The sequence below is a fragment of the Myotis lucifugus genome, unplaced genomic scaffold (genome assembly GCF_000147115.1).
Source record: "Myotis lucifugus unplaced genomic scaffold, Myoluc2.0 scaffold_106, whole genome shotgun sequence".
Lineage (NCBI taxonomy): Eukaryota > Metazoa > Chordata > Mammalia > Chiroptera > Vespertilionidae > Myotis > Myotis lucifugus.
This window is the reverse complement of record NW_005871154.1, coordinates 1,424,154-1,449,705: the sequence shown is the minus strand read 5'-3', so window position 1 is coordinate 1,449,705 and position 25,552 is coordinate 1,424,154. Positions and strand designations below refer to the sequence as shown.

Genomic DNA, 25,552 nt, shown 5'->3' with positions numbered 1-25,552 from the left:
AGGAAGCAAGTCACAAATAACCATTATTGTAACAGCACAAATTGTTTTCTCTCTTTAGCACAGAGAAAGGGAGAAGACACAGAGTTTTGGTTGGGGTGGGTGGGGAGGCATCAAGTTGGTGTGGGGAGGTGGCCATGGCTATGAGTAATTGGATGTCTGACAGGGTGGTGGGTTAAACAGAGAGAAGAGAACCCTAAAAAGAGATCAAGGGAACTGGAATGGAAGGTGGTTGACTGATGGCTCCTCAGGCTGAGCCTCTCCTCTATCAACTTCTCCAGCCTGTCTCCTGTCACCTGTAGACACCCTGTACATGCTGTATTTTCCTGCACGCACCATACCACTGGGCTCTTGTTCATGCTGTTCCCCAGAACACATATCCCCTGGTTTCACTTTATTGTCCTTTGGGTTCAACCCTTTGGATAAACCTTCCCAGGATCTCCATTGGTGACCTCTGACTTTCCCGGTGCATTTTCTCCTCTATCAATGATTTCTGTATGGGTTAGTCTCTGCTCTGAGTTGCTCCTCAGGGTAGGGTTTGTGTCTTGTTTGTTTCTACATTCTTAGAATTCAGCACTGTACCTGGTATGTTGTTATTACTCTAAAAAGACTGGACCAAGGTGAAACATCAGGATTCCTTGCCCTATTTTGTGAGCTTTTATATGACATCAGGCATATAAATAAATAAATAAATAAATAAATAAATAAATAAGAATTAGTCAAGAAAGTAATACAAATCCTCATAATCCCTAGTTATAATCTTATCTAATAAAAGAGGAACATGCAAATTTACCGTACCTCCGCTACACTCACAAGCCACGCCCACAAGCCACGCCCACAAAGCCACTCAGAGCGACTATATGCAAATTAACCCAACCAAGATGGCGGCCGGCAGCCAAGGAACTGGAGCAAGCATGAGGCTTGGTTGCCCTGGCGATGGAGGAAGCCAAGCTTCCTGCTTTCCCTGGCCTGCTGTGCCTCCCCTCAAGGCAACAAAGTTTCAATTATAGAAGATAAAAAAATCCCAGATACCTGCGTCCAGCTAGCCTTGGGTGGCTGGGGGCTATGGCCAGCCTGAAAACAGCCATCAGCCCCTCACCCAGGCTGGCCAGGCACCCCAGCAGGGACCCCCACCCTGAAGGGGCTGTGGCCAGCCTGCAAACAGTCATCAGCCACTCACCCAGGCTGGCCAGGCACACCAGTGGGCAGATGCTCAATGCAGGAGCTGCCCCCTGGTGGTCAGTGCGCTCCCACAGGGGGAGCTCTGCTCAGCCACAAGCCAAGCTGATGGCTGCCAGTACAGCGGTGGTGGCGAGAGCCTCTCCCGCCTCCTCAGCAGCGCTAAGGATGTCTGACTGCAGCTTAGGCCTGCTCCTCGCTGGCAAGTGGATATCCTCAGAGGGCTCCCGGGCTGCCAGAGGGATGTCTGACTGCCAGCTTAGGCCCATTCCCCCAGGGAGCGGGCCTAAGCCAGTAGGTGGTCATTTCCCGAGAGGTCCCAGACTGCGAGAGGGCACAGGCCGGGCTAAGGGACCCCCCCGAGTGCACAAATTTTTGTGCACCGGGCCTCTAGTATAATAATAATAACTATAATATACATAAGATGTAAAAATGAGTCAGATTTTTTCTCATAAACACAATCTACATAGACATTTAAAAATCATCACTAAACAGGAAAAATTTCAGGCAGTCCTTGAAGTTCAAATTTTATATCTGATGTGTCTGCATATTTATTCATGCAGCAACAAAAGGAAATGCAGTCAGGCTCAGTGGAAGGAATGGCCACATCAGAAAGTACAGTGCAACACTGATCTAGGGGCAGTTTTCAGGGAAACTCCTCGGGGGTGCATCGCACTCCACACCCATTCAATCCCAGTGTTTCTCAGTTCAGGCTACAGTGTATTAGGAGCTGGAATGGGGAACCTACATGGGCTTTGAAGCCAGCTACCTTTTCTACTCATTCTCTGTATGGGCTTGAACAAACTAATTAGCCTCCACTTGCCTCAGTTTCCTCATATGTAAAATGAGAGTTGTTTGAGTGTTAAAAGAGTTAATACATGTAAGGGGCTTAGAGCAGTGCCTGGCCCTATAGCAGTGGTTCTTAACTTTTTGGCCCTTTAAATACAGTTCCTCATGTTGTGACCCAACCATAACATTATTTTCTTTGCTACTTCATAACTGTAATGTTGCTACTGTTATGAATTGTAATGTAAATATCTGATATGCAGGATGGTCTTAGGCAACCCCTGTGAAAGGGTCATTTGACTGCCAAAGGGGTCGCGACCCACAGGTTGAGAACCTCTGCCCTATAGCAAGTGCTCAATAAATATAATTATTTACCATCTTCAGCCCTTGACTGTTCACTGGTAAATGCCAGCATAGCTCAAATGTCATTATTTATCCATCCATTCAGTCACTTAGCCACATTTTTGAGTGTTCACAGTGCCTGGCACTGTGCTGGATGCCAGTGGCACAGAAAATGAATAAGACGTGGTCTTGTGCTTCCTAAATTCATAGTACATGTACCTGTGTGTTAGGGAGCCTTACAAGTAAACAGGTAATTATAACACAGGATGATAAGGGCTCATAAGGAAGGGGACCTAATGGAGTCTGAGCAGGACAGGCTTCCCAGGAGAAGTGATATGGAAGGTGACTATGAGTTGGCCATGTGAGACGTGAGGGTGGATGGAGCAGGTGTATATTATACCTCTATCAATGCCTCAAAAGAGGCCTGAATGCAAGAAAATTGTGATGGGTCAGTATGGAAAGTCAGACAGGCTGATCAGGGGACAAGGAGTCATACCACCAGGCAGAGGAAGCTTGACTCTTTCTTAGCCAGTGGAGAACCTTGAAGACGTCTAAGCAGGGATTAAAATGTTTGAAGAGTTTCTCTTGTTTAAATTGGTTCCTTTGGAAGATTTTTCTAATTCCCAACATGTAGAATGTACTGCTTCTAGCTCTGGCCCCTTTGTTCCCCCATAGACTCCTATCAAATAACTGTATTACTTTATTGAGCTTATCTGTTTCCTCTAAGACCATTTTTTTTAGTTATCGCTGCATTCCCATAACCTATAACAGTGCTTGGCACAGAGCAGGCATTCAATGGAAACTGCAATGAAAGAAAAAGTTTGGTTTTAGAAAAAATGCATTTCTTCTCATATTTTAAGAACAAAGCATTGTCATATGAAATCTGGACACTCAAGTCAACAAAGCGAGTGGTCTTCTCACTGGGATGATGGTGTGATCCCTGAGAGGTGTTGCCCATCAGATTCATAATCTACCACTGAGCAATGCAACCTGTCAGGCACTGTGCTAGGCACCAAGGGAGATATGAAACACAGTTGTGAAAATACTGCGCGTATACCCAAAACAACCTCCAAATCCCCAGGGCTTAGCACAGTTCCTGGCAATGCGCAGTTCTCAGTGAATGTTTGTGAGTAAATAATAGATGAAGAAGATGTGAGGAATGTGTGCTAAATGTACGACATACATAATACATGTTCTGAGTCCAGATGCGGGCAAGTAGGTGAGATGCCTAATCTGACAGGGTTTAGGAACCTGGGCCTTGGAAACAGAAAGGATCTGAAGAGACAGTAGGAAGAGGCAGAAGGTTCCAAGGAGAGAGAAATGGCAGGAACATAATTTCACACAGACTAATAACCCCTTAATGAAATCTAAGCAATTGGAAATCATCAAAGCTCTGATCATAGTTGGGTTATATTGGAATTCACACAAGAGAAACAATTTTTCAGGCAAATTATAATCTGGGCTATGGATATGAAAGACTAGCAGTTGCTTGAGCAGACAGCCTAAGAGGGCCCTCATGACAATGTTAATTAAAGCAAAGTTAATTAGTTAATTAAAACAAAAGTGGCAAATGGCAGTTTCTAAAATTAAGGTGGAGGCAATACTAATGTTTCTGCCACTGGAATTCCTAGGGGCAGGTTTTACCTTCTGAGAACATTTCTGATGCAGGGTTATATGCCTCTGTTATTATTTAGCTATGAAAGGCCCACTGAGGACCTCAGCCTCACAGCCCTGGAAATTCTGAATCTTGTAGAGCAGAACTTTCAACTCATCAAATTCAATGCTTTATTTAGGCCAGAACTGGTTTTGTGTTTGTTTGTCAATCTGCAGCCGAAGTGAAGGCCTTAAGTAGAAACTTGGCATTAACTGCTTGACAATGATTTGATGCTGCACCACATGTGCTGGAAATTAGTGCCTAGAACCAAAGTGTTAATCACAGGGACCTCTATACATTGATGGCATAAATGGTATGTTTCTATATTAAAAAAATCTCTCATGACTCACTGCCTTTTAAATAAAAATCTCCCTTTGCTATTTCAGTGAATTGAATGACTGACTGGATATTTTTCTTTTGTCTGTTCTAGGGTGAACCTATTTAACTTCCCAGTAAACTGCTAGATCTGCTGGAATTAGTTCTATTCTTCCCTTAGGTGTTCAGAAAACAGAAGTGATCTCCATGACCGGAGGTAGAAATTGGCTCTTTCTGCTAGCCTCACAGCAGATTGGATTTACAAGTCAGGCCTCAGGAACATGTCTACTTTTTTTGGCTCTGATGAATTTTCTTCCAAGTGAGTCTCCTTTTTAGTATTGATTCTCTGGGATGTTAATAGAGTTACTTGAAAAAAACAGTCCGGTGTTCCAAAGCTTGGGAAAAGATCGAAAAAAAATTAATAGATGACTGATTAGTTTCCACACTTCTTAGTTCCACAAGACTTCTTAGTGTTTACTTCTAATAAAAGTGTAGAGTAGTCAGAGGTTGTTTTTTTTTAATTTTTTAACCAAATAAGTTTTTTATGGAGCAGTTTGTGAGAATAGCTTTCCAAAGAATACATTCCGGGAAATGTTCAGCTCAAGTGCCAAAAAGCGAGGCCTGATATAAAAAGAGCTTCATAACGGACTAGTCTATGGGCAAGTCTTCTAACCATGCTGGACCTCAAACTCCTCATCTGAAAAATGGGAATGATTATTGCTTCTACTTTCAGTATTTTGTGACCATGAGACAATTCTATTACTACTACCACTATTACTATTATGTACTGCTTACTGGTTTATCCAATAGCACTTGACACCATTCCCTTTTCCCCTTCCGTTTCCATTATGGATGATATAAAAGCTAAATGCACACTTTCTTATACTCATGCAGCTAGGGTTAGCTATATGAGATGACTTCGTCCATGAAACATAAAGGTAATTTTTATGGGACTCTAAGAAGACTTTTTTCCCTAACAAAGGGATGCAATGCATAGAACCATGACAGTCAACATGCAACCTTTAGCAGAAGGTGTATAGAATAGCAGAGATGTTAGCTCTGGAATCACTGAGCTATGGAGGAATACTAGGAACAGTTTACCTGCATATTTCCTGTGGTATGAGGAAAATGAAACCAAACAAGTCATATAGGCCTCTGAAAATCTGGCTTAATCTTTCCTGCAACTGAACACATTTCTAAAAGGTTTATCTGCCATTTATTGAGTACTTTTTATGTCTGATACTAAGAATTTAACACATACCACTTAATTTACTCCTCACAACAGGATTACTTATCTACCATTTTACAGTGGAAGAAATGAACTGAAGTACTTTGTTCAAATTTAAATAGTACCCTGGGTCCCGATAAATTGGCTCATGACATATTGCAGAATTGAAGCCAGAGAAGCATAAGTAATGGGGGTAATTTAGAATAAAATGTGAAAGTATGAGAAGTACCCAAGTTCACTAGTTTGCCATGATTTAAGCTCCAATGTGATAGGCAATGCAATACACACTGGCCTTTATAAAACCATAAACTAAACAGGGAGGCAAATCCATGCATAACCAGTCATATTCTTCAATGTGATAATTATTATGCTAGTGTTATGAACACCTGAGTTTGGATCACAACGAAGAAATACTTACTTTGAGAGCTCCTGTGAGGCATAGAGGAAGGAATTTTAGTTTGGAACTAATTTATTGCTTAAGGTTGTAGCTTAAAAGGGGGAGGAGGTATGGCATCCACTTGACACATATGAACCCATTTAGTCTCACAACCACTGGATGAAGTATGTATTTCATCATCTCCATTTATAAGAGGAGGAAACCCAGGCCCAGAGAAGTTAAATGATTGGCCTACAGTTATATCACACAACTAGCAAGTGATGCTGCCAGGATCCAATCCCAGTGCTGTCTAGTTCTGCATCCTGCTACCTTTAGTAGAATATCTACTGTGTGCCTGGACTTTACACACATTATTCCTTTCTCTCTTTCCAATCTTATGAAGTAGGTGCTATAACCTCAATTTGGAACATGAAGAGATGAAGTCTCAGCTCAAACTCAGGAGAACCTGGCTGCAAAGCCAGTGCTCTTCACCACTGCTCCATGCTATCTCTCTAAGGAGCCCGCCCTAGAGAGTTTGGGGGGTACTTAGGCACAGACTCACAATTCTGTCCCTGTGGCAAACTGTTTCCTCTATCAAGATGCCAACGAAGACTTATTTACGAAGACTTATTTCAGTTTAAAGAAAGGCTGATAAATTGTTTGACAAAATAAATTTTCTTAGACAACATAAAAGGCTGATCTTGCAGAAGTTTCTGAAAATGAATGTTTTAGAGAGAAGTCAGGAAGGTAGATGGAAAACATGCCAGCAGGTTTGAGATATGGAAGGGCTTCTGTGTATAGAACATGACATCTCCAGGATTTATTGAAGAAATAGAAGACGTAGTTTTCCCCAAGGTTTATAATTTTGTTGACTACCTTGAACAAGTGGCATGAAAATATATGAGAGGCATACAGGAATTAGAAAAGAATTGAAAGTGGCAAGGATACATGTTAAAAATGCAAATGAATTGGGCCATGTGGGTAACTCTAAGTATCTTGTGAGTCCTTTTCCGTCCTCAGCAGACACAGAATCTTTACCATTACCACAACTCAGGCTTTGAGGGATTAGAGTTTATAGAAAATAGAACTTTTTATGTAGGCTAAATGATAGTTAAAAGAATTGTTCAAGCAATATTATTTAGCCATTTATCTTGCATTTATTTATCTAGAGTTTAGGGAACTTGTCAAATCTCTGTATAGTTAGCAGATGATTTCCTGAGTAGCTCTTTTGTACATCAAAATGATGCATTATTAACATGTATCCTTACCACTCAATTCTTTTCTAATTCCTGTATGCCTCTCATATCTTTCCATGCACCTGGTGCAAGGTAGTCAACTAAATTGTAAACCTCAGGGATAACTATGTCTTCTATTTCTTCAATAAATCCTGGAGATGTCATGTTCTATACACAGAAAGCCTTCCATATCTCAAACCTGCTGGCATGTTTTCCATCTGCCTTCCCCCTCACCACCCCCCTTTTATTTTATTTTTCCCATCAGACTATGTACTTCTTAAAGAGAGAAATCCTTATTCCCAACCAAATAACTTATGTAGTCTTTTTAACACCTCCAAATTTGTTCCCAAGCCACTGATAAGGTGTTTTCATTGCCTTTTGAAGTACCTTAGGGGGCATTTATCATATAAGGTAGTCCCTCACATGGGGGGAAACCATTGACTGTTGACTTCAGATTCTTTTCAGATGGCAACTGCCCAGTAACAAAACCTGTGGTACTGAACTTGGTGGGGTAGATGGGATGGGACTGTGGGCAACAGAGAAAGTGGGAGACTGGCTGGTTGTTTAGAAAGAGTATATTCAAAGCTACTGTGTTCTCTTGTCTCTTTCATTTACTTAGACATTTCTCAAAGAGTTCAAGTTTCCCATTAAGAACTAGAATATCAATTCTATATTCTCATGTCTCTCTGCGCTGGGCATGTGCAAGTGCAGTTGGATGTGTGAGGCTCTTGGTATTCTGTTCTCAGCATCATCTTATTTGTTAATAATTTTCTGTAATCTTTTCTGGTGAACTAGAATTTAGTGCACAATGTATCTCCGTCCCCTCAGGACCTGGAGGGCCTTGCCATGGCTCAATGACTTAACTGTGCTCTCTCTGCCCTCTTGACCTCACCCCCTTTTGCGGTAACTCTTTGCTTTATCAGAGGTCTCAGCTTCTATGTTTCTGCCTTGGCCCGAGTCACTGGGTCCACATCCAATTAACCCCACAAAAACTATTCAAATGTCCAAAGCCCCTTTCCCAACACCCTGCTCCCTAGAGCTTCATTCACTCAAGTATTTTCCATTTAAAAGGCCCAGGAAGCAAATGTCACTGCTTCAGCCAATAGCGGCCCACGCCCACAGGGTCCCCACAGCTTTTACCTTAGGGTTTCCCCGGAGGAGCCTCTCCTCTTCCACAGATTGACGAGGCTGCTGGACCTGCTGGCGGCCGAGGATGACTTGCCATCCCCCACGTGCATGCGCACCACGGTGGACGTGGTGAAGGCGCTGCGCACGTTTCTCTCGGGTTTGGCCAGGATGATGTACACCTTCGGCACAAACATGCAGCCTAGCGCCACGGTGGCACTGAGGCTGACTGAGAAGCACATGGTGATGATTTTGTAGTTGCTGCCAAAGTAGATGGGCACGAAGGCCAGCCATATGATGCAGGTGGTGTACATGGTGAAGGCGATATACTTGGCCTCGTTGAAGTTAGCCGGGACGTTTCTGGTCTTGAAAGCGTAGAAGGTGCAGCTCAAAATCAGCAACCCATTGTATCCGAGAGGAGTGACGACTCCTAGGTTGGTGGTATTACAAATCAGGTAGACTTCCCGGATGCTTGGGTAGTCGTGCATGATATCAGGAGGCTCCATTATAAAGAGGGCGACGATGATGCCCAGCTGGATGCATATGAGAATGAAAGCAATCACCAGCTGGGCACAGGCACTCATGAATCGGGGCTTTTTGGTACAGATCTTCTTCTTGCTGCCGGCCAGGATCCTGGCAATACGGTTGGTCTTGGTTACCAGGGCTGAGTAGCTCATGGCTGGGGAGAGACCAATGCCGATTCTCTGAAGGTAGCAGTAGATCTGTTTGGGCTTTGCAATGAGGCAGAAGGTGCATAGGTAGCCGAGGCAGATGCCAGCCAGGATAATGTAGCAGAGTTCCCTGCTGGAGGACTTGACTACTGGGGTGTCGCGGTAAATGATGAAGACCGCCGTGACGAACAGGGTGGCCAGCAGGCCGAGGCAGGCAAACACCACAGCTGCAATGGGCTCAGGGTCACCCCAGCGAAGGTACTGTACTGGGATCAACTCACAACCTGCAGAGACACAGACACATATTGAAACAGAAGGAAGAAACGTTTACTCGGGCCAGTTGTGACGAAGTTACAAGCCGTTGCTTAGGAACCTTTCACGTTGTCTCCAATCTACCATTCCAATCTCAGAATCCCATGCTACTCGTTTCTTCCTATATTCACTTCTAAAATATTTATCTCCGTATTATTAATACATATTCTGCGCTAGGAGCTGTTCTAGGATCTGAAAACAAAATGGTAAAGAACATGAACATGTTTCCTGCCTTCATAAAAAATAATCAGGGGGTAGGTTGGTGCTTCTGAAGAATTACAACTGTAATAAGGGCCATGAAGAAGTACAGTGGGTCCTTGACTTATGAGTTTAATTCGTTCCGAGACAGAGCTCGTTAAGGAGCTCGTTAACTCAAAATACTCTATCAACTCAATGCAAAAAATCGGCTGAGAGACAGCTGGTATCTCAAAAAACTCGTTAGTCGGGACACTCGTAAGTCAAGGCCCCACTGTATAGTATCAGCCCTGACCAGTTTGGCTCAGTGGATAGAGCGTCGGCCTGCGAACTGAAGGGTCCCAGGTTCGATTCCCGTCAAGGGCATGTACCTTGGTTGTGGGCACAACCCCAGTAGGGGGTGTGCAGGAGGCAGCTGATCGATGTTTCTCTCTCATCGATATTTCTAACTCTCTATGCCTCTCCCTTCCTCTCTGTAAAAAAATCAATAAAATATATTAAAAAAAGAAGTATAGTATGAATCTTGACCCAGTCTATGGGGGCAATAATGTCTTCCCTCAACAGGAATTAGCAAATGAAAGTATTGGTTTGGCTGCATTTGGGAATTCAGTAGGCCTGGCAAACAGATTGATTATAAGGAAAGAGCCAGGAAACACTGAAAGCAAGAAAGGAGGTCACCATACAAGAGTGTGAGGAGTGACCTAAGATAAGGCTGGGAGGTGGGTGGGAGGGAATCTTGCAGGGCACAGTCCTAGATCAATGGGGAGTCATTGGAGGGATCTATGTAGAGGAAACGACACAGTCAGATTTGTGTGTGTTTTAAACATGCCTTTGGTTGCTGTGTGGATTTTGGATAAGATAAAGGTGTGGGCAGATTTGAGAGTTATTTGAAGCAATACAGAGTATTTAAATTGATGTGGGGATATAGGAGAGAAAAGTCATCAAGGATGACCAACATTGGATCAATCTATGCTGTCCTTGAATCTACTATATAGAAAAATCAGGGTTTTCAGAGAATCATATGATTCCAATGTTATAGAAGAGAAGATAGTGTTTAAAAAAAGGAGCGTGTAGTAGAGGAAAACTGATTCCAAAGGCAAACAGTTGGTCTCTATGGCACGTGCCAACACTCCCCAAATTATTCTCCACTCTTGGCTTGCAGGGTTTGTTTGTTTGTTTTTAATGTCACTTTTTTACACAACAGAAAAAAGTGACAAAATGTGGTATCATTTGGGTTACATGCCTTCTTTTAAAATTTCTTTGGGACAGTAGTTCTTGAACTTGGCTGAACAATGGGACCACCAGGAGATATTGTTATGAATCACTGTGGCCTGAGTCTCACTGACATTGTTTCTGGTTTAATTGGCCTGGGCATCAGAATTTTTTAAAGGCACTTTAAGTGCTTCTAAATTTGCAGCTGAAGTTGAGAACCATTGATCTAGAAAGATCATTCCTGCGAATTAGATATAAAAAATAGAATTGAGATAGCTTTATTGTGAGTAAGAAAGGAGTTGAGTAATCTGGAGGAGTGGCTATCTGAGGAATGTGAGATTACTAATTGCTTGCCAATATATTTTCTCCCCTTGATCCTCAGGAACAGACCAATTTCATTGGGCGTGATAAAAGATGCCGCTAAAGCGTATTTTCCAACAGCCTTTGCAGTCAGGTTTTCCATGTGACTAGGTTTTAGCCAATAAGATGCCAGCAGAGAACTCTTTTAAAGGAAATGACTCATCTTGGTGAGACCCTTTTTGTCCTTCCCTGCTTTTTCCTTTTGCTGCCTGAAATACAAACATGTTGGCTAGAGCTCCAGCAGTTATCTTGGAAGGTAAGATAACTTTAAGGACAGAAAACATGTTCTGGGTTATGGAAAAGAAAATAGAGAGAGAATGCCCAAGTCCCTAAAACCACAGAACCACTGACTAACTCTGGACTATGTACGTTACATTTGCCTTGCTTAAACTACTGTTTTGTTTTGTTTTTTTCTTTTCCCTGATATATGCAGCCAAACCAAATCTTAATTGATATAGGTGTAGGGTTTTCCTATTAACTACCCATATTTTATGATCAAGGGTGTTGTAGGAAGTGGCTACAAAAATCAGCGGTTACTGGGAGTTAAGGGAGGTAACAATAAGTAATGGTAGCAAAGAAGCAATGGATTTTTCAAAATATTTTTAAGGCAGCTCTGTTGTAAAAAGGAAAGGGAACATTCTTTTTTTCATTATTTTTGGCTTGCCAGTCTTTTTCTTCAAGATCTCAGGTTTCAGAGTCCCATTAGTGTTATAGTTAAATTCACTATGTTTTTTTTTTATTATTATCTAAAGTTTTACATAAGGCTCCTTTTCCCCCAATTGACCCCACTATCACTATGGGTTTAATAGGATTTGTGAGTTAGCTGAGGATCCTCAGCACACTTTACAAGATAGTTTCCATAGGAAAATGTATGTTTTATTTTAAAAAGTGTACATTTAATATTGAAACAAAGTGCTTTTAACCTAAAAAAGTGTTTGTGGGTAGCCCAAATTAATATAAGAGAGTTATTTTACATAATGTTGTTAATTATAAATAAATGTATACATAATTGCTAATGAATATACCTGCATCCATGTTTTTAGGCACCTGTGTTCACATATGTGCTTATATGTAGGAATTCAACCTCTGAGACCTTAGTGTAACACAGGGTTATGCTTCATATTTATAAATTTGTTCATTGTAGGAACTAATTGCAACAGTAAAATAGGAATTAGTCATTCTTATTTTTATTCTTTTCTAATAATTTATTTATAACACCGATATGAAAATGAAATTTACTACCTACTGTAGTTAATTCTATAGGGACCAGTTTCCTTGTTGGTCACGAGCTACTAATGTCCCAGTAATTTACTGATATAGGAAACGTTATATGATACCTGAAGCAGAACTCCTTTCATTAGCTAGAGAGAATCAACTGGAAAAATCTAAATATTTACATTAAGGACTTTCATTTTACTCTCTTCTTTTTTCCTGCTGTTTTGTTAAATTTTAATTGCTTTGATATAAATGTAAATTAACACCCTAATTACTAAATGTTTTGCATATAACATTCACCACTATTTTTACTTCAAGTCTTCATGTGAAACTAATTAACATTATTTATGAAACTAAAGAAAAAACCCATTAGATATATGTGTAGGAAGAAATGTGCATAAAGCATGCTTCTCATGTGATAGGATAATTTTCACAAATTTACCAGAACTTATACATTCAAATGAATGCTTTTTTTCATTAAATGTGCACTCAGAAGGCTTTATGTTTTGTTTAATGATGCTGCCATTGCACAAAGACTTTGGTAACTATTTTCTTGGAATAGCAAATTGGATTCTGATTAGAGTGTTATAATCACTGAACTTATAATTGGATATGATCTTGAGTTTCCAAAAATGGATGTTCATCACACTTATTGTAGAGCCTACAAAAGTACAATTCGAGGGTCTAAACTCAGGAGATTTTTGAATCAATACTTTGGGAATGAGATAAAGAAATCTTAGTTTGAATAAGCAAGCTCAGTGACTACATAATTGGTCCTTGGTTGGCAACCCAGCCTTAGAGATTATGAGGTTGACTTCTCATCCAGCGTGAAAATGTCTTATATAATAATTTCAGGATGTGATCACCCTAATCCTACCTAAAGCTTTCTATTATCTCATGGACAGGACTAGTGGTGGGGGAAGATGGATTAGAAAGGCAGGTCAGGAAGGCAGGTGGAGACTAGAGGAAAATAAATTGGTCAGAAAGGCTGTCACAAGAGGAAAGTCAAGAGATGGTAGAGAAAAAACTTAAAGTCATTGTACTAAAGAAAACAGTTAGCTAATAAAGACATTTTAGAACTAGGATTGAAAGAAATTATAAGGCAGACAGACAGAATCAGGAGAGAGGCTTCTAACAAGTTGGTTGCAATGCTATTAACTAAGATAAGGACTGTAGGAAGTAAAGGGTCACATGTTATGGGAATGGTGTCTAGTTCCAGTTTGGAAATGTTGTGCTTGAAGTATCTATGACCTACTGAGAAGAAAGAAATAGAGGCTTAGAAGAGATATCAGGGCGGAAGTTATAGCTTTAAGAATCACCTGTTTATAGGAGGAAGTAAGAGACGTGGAAATGAAAGCAATCAATGAGGAAATTCATAGATGTAGATGAGGGCAGAGCCTAGAGGTCTTGTGTGATACCAACCTTAGGGAATGGCAGAGAAGAGGATATGTGAGGGAAGTCATAAGATAGAGGGAAGTCCTAGAAGGAACGAAGTGTGGCAGAAGCCAAAGCAAAGTGGTTAATTGGATGGTCCAGCATACCTTCCTCTAAAAACAACACTTTAGTTTTAGTTTTTCTTAAATCCTTACCCAAAGAGCTTTGAGCTTCAGGTTTACAGATACTTATCCTGGTGGTATATCATTCTCTTATATTCCTTCTATGCTTCCCCTCCTAACTCCCCCCACCACCACCCACACACTCCTATTAGACCTGTTTTGTACAAGGAGTAATATCCTTCTATTGCTGTAGTCCTATCATGGAACATGATCTACCAAATCTCAGAATCTTGAGGTAATGCTAACCCTAGTGCAATGTACATTTAAATTTTCATTGATTACTATTTTTACTATGTGCATTGGTCTACAAACACCTGAATGCCCCAGTATTCTACCTAATTCTCTTCTTTATTTTCTTCTATTTAATGGTTTTCTGGGCATTTTCTCTATTTAATAGTTTTCTGTTTTATCCGTTGCATTCTTGGTACAATAGTAAGTTACTGGAAGTACTCTTAGTATACTGGTAAGTTATACATACCAGCAGGGCATGTAGAGTTTTACTAAGACTCTATAATGTATATATTTTATAGTTTTATCATAAATTTAATCAAGTTAGCATATGCCATCATATTTTAGATTAAAGAATCTTAGATCGTGTCAGTGAAGTTCCCTCATAGCAAACATGTTTCTCAGAAGATGCACATCACATTGGTTTCTAGAACTGCCAAAAAGCCATAGGTTAGAAAACCATGGCCCATTTTCTGATCACAGCTATTTAAGTAGCTATCCACTTCTCACTTCCATCCCCTTTCATGCTTGATCCATATTCTATGGTTCTCTACTACAATCCATCCTTTCATAGCTTGAAGTGAAATATATATTGAAAATGCAATTGTTTTTTCTTAAAGGGAAAGTGAACTGCCAAAATGGTATTATCTATGCTCATCTTGTGATTCTGCCAGTGTGTTTGGATACACCAAATGGAGGGGCCCCTGATTTCCTGGAAACCCCTAAAATGATACGACCCCTCAGTAATGACTGGTGCTCACGCTTACTGTTTGTTTATTAGTCTTACAGGTTAACATTACTGTATTAATAGTCCTAGACTATTGCATTTACAAACCCTATTCCAAGTGTCTGTTCAGGCAGTAAGAATGAGAAGTCAAAGATCCTGTGACAGATGCCTGATATTCTGTAAGTAGGCTAGGCAGGAACTCCTTAACAAGCTTCATTATTCCTGGTATATTTTTGAGGAAAGGAGGTTACTGTTGAAAATCTCTGAGAATCAGATGTACGTGTCCTCAGCTGCTGGTTAGGCCACTTCAGGTGTACTACATTGATACATGAACAATAGTTCTGCCCAGAGTACAAGGTGTTGAGCGGTGACTAACAGCATCAGGCTTGCATTCAAATGTGTTCCATCGCAGACCTCCTAAATGCCTTTCCTCCTCTCTTTACCACTCTGGCTTTGGATCTCTAAGGTGTTGGTCTGAGATAGCAAAGGGATGCAGACTCATATTTTTTCTGCATTGTCCATATCCCCAATCTTGTAATACTATCTGTTCACTCAGGCTAAGCTAAAGGTTTTCATAACATCCATAGTTCAGAAGAATTGGAATTATGTGTGAGTGATAGAGAAAGAGAGAGGGAGGGAGGGAGGGTGGGAGGGAGAGAGAATATTGTTAAGGTCTGTCCTCTGTCCTCCCTGCTTGACTATAAGCACCCTGATGTAAAGGACTTTGTCTCTTTTGCTCACAAATGGATCCCCAGTACTGATCATAGTGTCTCACTCATACGGTTAACATAGCAATTTACAAATTAATGTATTTACTATATAACCAAAGTGTATAATTATCATCTGGCAAATGGATCAAATCATTTTCAACAAAATTTTTTGTTTCCTATAAGAAGTTCCAAATTACAGAACTGTTATGTACTGTTATAGACAGAAGGCTAAATTCAGTGCATTACATCTAAATTTTAGTCAAATTCTACTAATTAAGAAAGGACAAAACGAAGTAAGCACTTTAAACACTTACTACCTAGCAGTGTGACATGTTTCACATTAGAAATATTCCTGGTATTGATTATGTATTGATAAGTGTTTTATGATTGACTGATTAACCTAATTCTGAATAATTCATTGAATCTGGGATGTGTGGGTAGAGGAAAGGAATGAGGAAGGCAATAAACAGAAGTCATTTTAAACCAGTGCCATCTAACTATAAAGTTCAGATTCACTGCTCCCAGGAAAGCTGTTAATTGCAACATTTTTTAGTTTAAGCCAGAAAAAAACAAAAATACCCCATGTCCTCTGCAGAGAAGGCATATGATAGAGTTGATTGATTTTTACCATTATCTTAGTGTGAAAACATACTTTGATCACTGCCTCAAGTAAAAATTTTAGTTTCTATCCAAATGTTAGTTAAGTTATATTGCAAATTGCTTCAATTGGAAGCTGCCTTATTTCTGTTTATGCCCGCATTTTACTTTACTTTTCTTTTTTAAAATTTTAAATTCTTTATTGTTTAAAGTATTACATATGGTATTACATATGTCTCCTTTTCCCTCCATTGAGCTCTCCCTAGCCACCGCCACCCCCAGCACATGTCCTCACCTCCCTAGTGTCTGTGTCCATTGGTTATGCTTATATGCATACATACAAGTCCTTTGGTTGATCTCTTATCCCCCCTCCCCTGCCTTCCCTCTGAAGTTTGATGGTCTGTTCGATGCTTCTCTGTCTCTGGATCTATTTTTGTTCATTAGTTTATGTTGTTCATTACATTCCACAAATGAGTGAGATCATGTGATATTTATTTCTCTGACTGGCCTATTTTGCTTAGCATAATGCTCTCCATGTTCATCCATGCTGTTGTGAGTGGTAAGAGGTCTTTCTTTTTTACAGCAGCAGAGTATTCCATCGTGTAGATGTACCACCATTTTTTAATCCATTCATCTGCTGATGGGCACTTATGCCAGCATTTTAAAAAAGGAGCATAATTGCCTATGATATGTCAGATGCTCTCCTAGATACCTTAGCTAATCTTTATAATAAACAAGTGAAGTAGGAATTATCAACTCTATTTTATAGAGGGGCAATATGAGCTAACATGTTGTGGCTGAGATTAAAATCCTGTGGGATTTTTGCTTGCTTGCTTGATGCTACTATCAGGGAGGCCAACTGGTCAAGTGTCCCTCTGAAAGGAGTCCTGAGGCTACTTAGGAAAGAGAATCATGAGTAATTAACAGTGTCTGCCATGGGCAAGACACGGTTAATGGTAGTATAAGTATTTGCTATTTGTTACCCTGACCTAAATCCATGCTCCCTTCTGAAAAATCACATTGGTTCAAACTCTTCAGCAAACTTGCCATCCTGGACTATATGTCTTGAGGGTTTCTGGTCAGAGACTCTGATTGGTCAAGTGTTGGGTTCGTGCCCCTGAAATTTTCTAGTGTAGATTTTTTTGAATGGGCAAATACCCACACCAGAAGAGGACAAGGATTGACTATGGGGCATTCTTAACACTAGTCCAGAGGGGACTCACAGCCACCCATTTATCATTAGACCCAGCCCTTCCAGGTTTATTACAGACTAGAGGCCCAATGCACGAAATTTGTGCAAAGGCCTTGGCCCCCGCCGTAGCGACAGATGCCTCTGCCACAGCCCCCACCCGCTATGGCTTTGTCTGAAAGGAAGGACATCTGGAAGGATGTCTGGTCTAATTATCATATTACGCTTTTATTATTATAGATTGTTGGCTTAGATTCACTAAATAAAATTCCCTCAGAGAGTTGAGCCAATTCAGAGCAGTATTTTTAATTTAGTTTTTATTTTTGTTCTTTGTTATTGGTTACATTTTATAGGGGAGCTTGAAACTGTATTCAAAGATTCATTTAATAATTAAGGCATAAAGATGATTTACTAGTACTGCAGAGTGCCAGGGGGAAGGATTATCACAGATGAACCTTTGTAGGGAACAACTTTGAAAAATACGACTTCCGGTCAAACTGCAGATGAAGAGGAAAAACACAGCTTATGAATCTAAATAATACAATGTGCTCCACTTTCACCTTGCCCCTACCCTGTACACTAGTTAACTCCTCTTTTGTTTCTCATTTTCCAGATTCTCTTCCAGTGTGGCTTTCCTGATTCCCTGCGGCTGAATGACAGGTTCCTCCCCTGTGGTCACACAGTGCCCTGGCCCTGTGCCTATCACAGCCTTGCACACCATTGTTTTGTTGTTGTTGCCCATAACAGCACAACTGTTCTGCTCACAGTGAGTTTGCTTGTCTGCTTCATGTGGTGGACTGTGAGCAATCTGAGAGCAGGAGACTGTTTCTTTGCTTTTGCTGTTTCCTGTCCCAAGCACAGAACCCCGCACACAGGCTGTTAAACGGGTTGAATGAATGATTGATTTCATTAATGAAGAGGATAATAGAGTAAGGATACATGCGCTTCATTTTCAGCTTGCACACAAGTATTTCCCACAAGTATGAGACTGTTGCATTATTTATTTGCATCTCGATTTTTCTATATGTAAAATGGAATAAATGCAGAATTCCATCCCTATAATGAGGGCTTTAATCTGAAGAAATCCTTGTAGAAAAATGCACATAATAACAGTGAAGCAATTTTTCAGGACTGAGTCTATAAAATGCTTAAAACTATTTTTGTATTTTGTTAGAATAAGACATTAAAGTCATCACTTTAAAACCAATAGACTATCAATGAATTTTACATATATGTTATGAGTTATACTGAGTGTTTTACATTTAATTTCTATTTATTTCTATTAATTAACGGGCTTGCCAGTCTCTTTTCAGAGTCTCTTTCCTCTGGTTTAGTCAGACTCTTAAATTATATTTTTTTGCAAATAATCAGCCTACTCAGGCATTTCCTCCTGTGCTGCTGTTCCGTCTGAATCTTCAAAAGCTTTTCTTTTATACGACTCAGAGTTTTTGCAGCCACTTTCTCAGCTCCACAGTATTCCTTCTGTGTTCCCATCGCACTCGTTACACAGCCTTAGTTTTTCTCCCTTTTAGAAACATACCAGACTGTTCTAAGGCCCGGGTTTACCTTTTCCTAAGGCTGGTTACAAAATCGTATGCATTACTCTGCCACGGATTTTCCCTCCTGCTTCTCTTCCCACGCCTACTAGCTCCTGAATTTTATGTATCATTATGTATTATAGATATTCCTCAATTAAGCTACTGATATATATTTAAGTAAATAAAATACTCTTTTATTATAAAAAGAAAATATAGGAACAAACCCCACACATATAAGAAAAGTGCACAAAGGGAAGAGTAATGTCTTGTCCTACTCATTAAAGATATCGAAAATGGTTCACCTAGCACAATTAGAGCACTACCCTCGCTTCCTAGTTCAATGCTCATTACCGAGCAGCTACACCATTCACGCCACTGGGCCCGCACCATCGTGACACAAAGGCAGGCGTTTATTCCTTTAAAAGAGTACATGGGTTATGCTCTGTGATTCTACTCTGCTAGGCACCGCGCTGAGCACTATACATACACCACTTCCCTTAATACCCACAACAGTCTATGAAGGAGGCACCACTAGTTCATTCCTTTTTAAACCTATGGACCTCAAGTAGGAAATGCAACAAGATTTTTTTAAATATATGTGTTCTTTTTAAATTGATTTCATAGAAAGGAAGGGAGAGTGAGGGAGAGATAGAAACATCATGATGAGAGAGAATTATTGATCGGCTACCTCCTGCATGCCCCCTACTGTGGATTGAGCCAGCAACCCAGGCATGTGCCCTGACAGGGTTCTTGGGTTGATGCTCACCACTGAACCACACTGGCCAGGCTCATTCCTTTTTAGTTAAGGTAACTGAGGTAGGGTTGGGGCTGAAGAACATTTCAGGTGAAAAGGAACTATATGAGAAGTACAGACATGGACGAGGGGAGAAGGAACGTAAAGGAAACAGCCAGAATGCAGGAATCAGAGGCGTGGAGGAATAATACCTCTACAGCATAGTAATATAGTGTCATCGGAGAATTATAACATCTCCGAGAAGTACTGCTGAGAGTTCAGATGCGAAATCAGTTAAAGCTGTAGGAGGGAAGATAATAATATCTTCCAGTCTACATCTCAAGGATTAGTGTGAGCGCCAGATAAAATAACATGTGACTTGAACAGGGGCTTAATAATTATGAAGTGATAAAAAGAGGAAAAAGAGAAGTATGCACATAAAACAGTAGTGACTCAACATCTGCTAAAGTGTTTTATTAGATTGTCCTATGTTCTTCTGGGAAAAAGCCAGGCCGATTTTATCTTTCTAGCTGTTTATATACACACAGCCCCAAGTAAATGGTATTATATTATCTCAAATTGTTTGTAAGTACAAGGCAGCACATATGGTCTCTGAATTTTCACTCAACTTAATGTGACTTTTAAGAGGTGGTGAAATAGGAGACATTTATCTGTTTCATATTACTCATATAATATACCAGCACTTTATGAAGCACTTTCCAAGCGGGTTAGAGACCAGTGGTAAGCACTGTGCTATAATGTTTTATGTTCTTGGGGGAGAAGGTGATCATTTATTTTGGGTAAGCTATATTTATCAAAAACTGAAATCAATGGAACCACATTGTTTTCTCTATCAGAATGGTTTCTGACCATGATGACATTGTTTTTAGCATTACCACAAATTTATCATTGTGGAGAAGAGCACAGGGTACATTTTTCATTGCTTAGTTTCTGGCAAGAGGAAGACTGCTTTATGTTCTCTTTGGGGACCTATTTTGCAAACTTCCATCAAGAGAGGGCCTTTTGGAAATTTTTTTTCCTGGAGCAGATGGTGTTGCATTTATTAATATGCCACCTTTTGACTCATCTGGTATGATAAACAAATGTATAAGTTAATGAGAACTGAAAAATTGGAAGAGTAAGAAGGCATTTTACAAATTTCCGATAATATATGAGCCCTGGCATTTCCTTTTTAAAAAATCATTGTATTTTCAGCATTAACTGAAACAATTTTCTCAGGCTCATTGTTTTAAAGGATTGCTGCACAAAATTTTTCCTAGGACTTTAGAGGTCTGTTCAGAAAGAATTCAGTGATTCACAGACTTTCTATTTACTTTTACAGTGAGGCTTGAGCCTTTTGCTACTTACTGTGTAAACACGGCACAGATATTTTACATTTTCAACCTTAGTTTTTTGTAAAATGAAGATAATTCAGACAAGGATTAGCTGGCAGAAAACAAAGTTCCTAATGTAATGAATGATAGACACTCGCTTTGTTTCCTTTCTTCCATTCTGTAATTTATTTCTTCAGCAAATATTTATTAAGTGTCTACTGTATTTGGGGACCTTGATATTCCAAAGTGAACAAAACATGCCAACCCCCCCCCCAAACAAACCTCAAAACAATAAAACAAACCCTCCTCTTTAGCTGGAGAGACTGACAATATATGATCAACAAAATAAATTAATACATAAACAATATGACAGAGTAAAAGTTTATATATTAAATGGAGAAAATGAGAGAAGAGGGCAAGGGGGACAATTTGTAATATTAAACATGTTGGTCAGGGTAGACATTTCAACGAGGACTTGCAGGAGGGAAGGATAGGAGCCCTATGGTATCTGGGGTAGAATATTCCAGGCAGAAAACAGCTGGGGCCAATGATCCCAGGATAAGAAACTTGCAGATATTTTAAAGAACAAAAGGACCTATGTGTTGGGGTAAGAGGGAGATGAAGTGAAAAGGAAAGTAGCCCGGAGCTGTAACAAGGGGGCCAGATAACAATTTGTAAGGACTTTGACTTTGAATAAAATAGGAAATCATTGTAGGTTCTTAGGCAATGGAGAAACATGGTCTGGCTTGCTTTCTAAAAAGGTATCTCTGCCTGGGGTCCTGAGAAGTAGCTCTAGGTGGGGACAAGGGTAGAATCAAGAAGACCAGTTAGAAGGTTATTTCAGCAGTAAAGGTGATTAATGTTGATTGCTGACTAAGACCAGGGATTTTACAGTGGAGGTAATGGTAAAATTCTATATTTGAAGGAGAGTCAATGGAGTTTCTCTATGAATTGACTAAAGCAGTGGTCGGCAAACTGCAGCTCACGAGCCACATGCGGCTCTTTGGCCCCTTGAGTGTGGCTCTTCCACAAAATACCATGTGCGGGCGTGCATGTACAGTGCAATTGAAACTTCGTGGCCCATGCGCAGAAGTCGGTATTTTGTGGAAGAGCCACACTCAAGGGGCCAAAGAGCCACATGTGGCTCGTGAGATGCAGTTTGCCAACCACTGGACTAAAGGATATGAGAGAGGTTAAAATATGATTCCAAAGGTATTGGCCTGAGCTAATGAAAGAATGGATTTGCCATCAGGAGAAATATAGAATGTTAAGGATGGAGCAAGCAGCCTTGGGAATCAGGAGGGTAGAGACCTAGGTTTCAGCTTTGGAAATGTATGATTTGCAATATCTATTAGACATTTTAATAAATATGTCAAGTAGACAGTTGAGTATTCAAGTCTGGAGATTAGATGAGGAGACTAGGCTATATGTTTAAACTCAGAAATTTTCAGTGTACGGATAATAATTAATAATATGAGATTGGAAAATGTTTGTCTCCTCATTTTTGCAGTCTCCCTGTGTTTGTTTTCAGGTATTAGCGAGAGCTACTATGTCCTCAGACTTAGTAGAGTTGCTCAATGTAGTAGGTGTCCTGTAGGGTCCAGTGGCACAGCTTCCATGTTCACCCACGCTGGGCACTCCAGGTGCATCCCCTGCCCTGTGTGGGCTGTATATAGCCTCTTCTTGTAGCTGAGCATCGATTGCTATTGGCACATTAATGGGAGGGATTTACCCCAAGTTCCATTGGCTGAAAGGACTGACTGCAACCACCGTGGAGGATCAGTTGTACAGGGGCCCACCCACAGACCAGAATGTATTTCAGTGGGGCTCTGGTGCCTGTGAATCCACCCCTTGAGTGTGTCACCTGTGGAGGTGTTTGGATGGTGGTGCTTTGATGTGGTCCGAAGCTATCCATTGTGTGCACTGGCTCTGGGGCCTTCTAGTAGGTGCAGGTCAAGATCAGCCAATATTGTGTTCTGTCTGGCACCACCTGACATGAGCTACAAAGCAATCTGCAGATGGCTGATTCTTGTACTGAGCTTGGAGGTATCTGGAGAGGCCACACTGTAAACCAAGACTGGCTGACACTAGTGCTGGGACTGGGGCCACTTAGCAAGAGATATGGGGCACATCAAGGCCAGATACTGCTTATTTGAGAGGTTTTAGGTAAGTCTGAAGCATGAGCCAAGACAGACAATTTGTATGGAAAAGCCACTGGAAACAGCTTGTCAGGGCCCACAAGTTGGTGGGGTGGTGTCTCAGGGAATCACCAGGACCAAGCTAACAGTGTTACCAGGTTGATGGAGACTATATGGCCTCTGCCAGCACTTGTCTAGGAGAAAGCTGCCTCTCCAGCTCTCACCCTGATGCCAGCCACTTCAGTGCCTCCCCATATATCCCTGGTGGCTTTTGAGCTGCTCCCCCATTGGAGTTCAGAGGAAGTGAGTCCAAGGAAGTCTGTGTTTGGGCCCTTTATGAGGAACTGCCTGAGACTCCAGCAGCCCTCCATTTTACTCAGCCACAATCCCCGCTAGTTTTTACAGCCAGAAGTTATAGGGACTTCTCCTCCCAACTGGGGGAACTGGTGTGGGGCTGGGACTCTCACTCCTCAGGGAGGACCCCCGCAGCCAAGATATCATTCCTGATTTTTATCTACCATGTGGGATCAGCCTGTCCCAATTTTGCCATTCCTACCAGTCTTTTTTAAAAAAATATATTTATTGATTTTTACAGAGAGGAAGGGAGAGGGATAGAGAGCCAGAAACAACAATGAGAGAGAAACATGGATCAGCTGCCTCCCTGCACACCCCCTACTGGGGATGTGCCTGCAATCAAGGTTCATGCCCTCGACTGGAATCAAACCCGGGACCCCTCCTTCTTGATTTTTATCTACCATATCCACTGAGCCAAACTGGTCAGGGCTATTCCTACCAGTCTTGATGTGGCTTCTTTTTTGTATCCTTAGTTGTAGGACTTTCATTCAGCTAGATTCCAGGTGGTTCTGAATGATGGTTTATCTGTAAGTTAGCTGTATTTTTTATGTGGTTGTGGGAGGGTGCAAGTACTGTATTTACCTCTCATTCATTTATTCTTAAATTAATCCATCCATCTCTATGTTCATTTATCACTATAGTTTTGAAAACATTTTTAACACTGGAGAGATAGCAGTTAATATAATCGAACTGCTGAAAGATACTTAACTTGTGTATGCTATTTTATCTACCCAATAAATCTATGCATTCGTTACTACTATTATCTCCATTTTATGGAAGAAGAAGTTGAAGCTCAGAGAAGGAAATTTATTTGCTTAAACTCATAACAATGAGTCAGTGATAGAATGTGGACTTCAACATGGATATGTCTGATTCCAAAGCCTTTTGATTTAAACCACTGTGCTATTGGAAGATAATAAAGATTAATTATTGGAGATAATTTATTTGTCATAAATCCTCTCTCCTTAGATTGTATTGCTGAATGTTTATGTAGCAAAATTAACAAGGAAAATCTAGGAAGTACTTAGGGACCTGGGAATTTTATAGTTAGACAAAGTGGTCACTTTTTTTTTTTTTTTTTTACAACTGGTCATAATTATGATGTTTGTTCTGTAGAAAAGGGTGGCTCCCATAGAATAGACTTTGGTATAAAGATGAATGTGAAATAGTGATCCACTTGCTTTGTGATATTGTAAAAAATACACATTTCTTAAATGGGACATGGGTCTTCAGGGTCTTTCCTTCATGCTTGAACATTTCTCTCCCTTTTACCTGATTAACTAATTTTCACATGCATTGATTCCATTTCCTCCCAGAAGGCATCACTAAACTTTCAAGACCAGGTTAATATTCTCTCCTCGATGTTCCTATAGTGATCAATGTTTACTCTTGTCTTAGCACTTTCCTTCCTCATTCCTTTCTTCCTTCCTGTTTGTTAGTTTGTTCCTTCATTCTTTCCTTCTCTTTTATTCATTCATTATACTAACTTATTTAAGTCAACTTTATTCCACTAAGGACATTTGATTCCATATAAATTGAAGGTCATATACCTTCCTTTTGTATTTCTATCTCTAGAAACTAGCACAGTGCTGAAAACAGTGCAGAGACTTGATGAAAGAATATTTGCTGAATGAACAACTATGTAGGATGTTTCTATTCAGATTATTACCTAACCTAGAAGCCAAGAAATAACATGTCAACATTCTGAAAGCCTGTTCAATTTTTAATATTAATAGGAACTATTTATTACAATTATTTTAATAGAAATAAACACATTTCTTATCCAAACTCCCCTAAAGTATCAGAAATACATAATACTAAATAAATGGGAAGAATATCTTTAACCCCTATGCTTGTTCAAATTTAATTATAATAATCAAATAGGCAGTTCATTTTAAGCACATTTGAAATAAAAAATATCAGAGCAACCTGGCGATAAGTAACTTTTGACCATTTGAAAGCTGAATTTTTTCTCTTCCTATAATTTCCTGAAACTACAGGGCCTCCAAATGTTATTGTGCAGATAGGCAGGTAAGCATAAAATAGTGAAATCACAGCCCCTGGGCTTGATTTTCCACTAGTTTTATGATCTTGAGCAATATACAGAATCTTCCTGTGTTTTGGTTTAACTATAAAATTGTAATATTTACCTCATAAGATTCAAAAGAATAATGCTTAAGATAGTTACAATTATTGGTAATGAAAAGCAATCCTTCCATGTTTTTATTTAATGTACTAATTTGTTA

At 40.2% G+C, this 25,552-nt stretch overlaps 1 protein-coding gene across 1 annotated transcript in view; it reads right to left on the bottom strand.

Annotated features, from left to right (window-relative positions):
• Nucleotides 1–25,552, bottom strand: part of GRM5 (glutamate metabotropic receptor 5) — a gene marked incomplete at its 5' end in the record, with an annotated part of 280,548 nt that overhangs the window by 41,612 nt on the left and 213,384 nt on the right. The window contains 1 exon segment of the mRNA XM_023757379.1: nt 8,253–9,192. Coding sequence (XP_023613147.1) covers nt 8,253–9,192 — 940 coding nt within the window.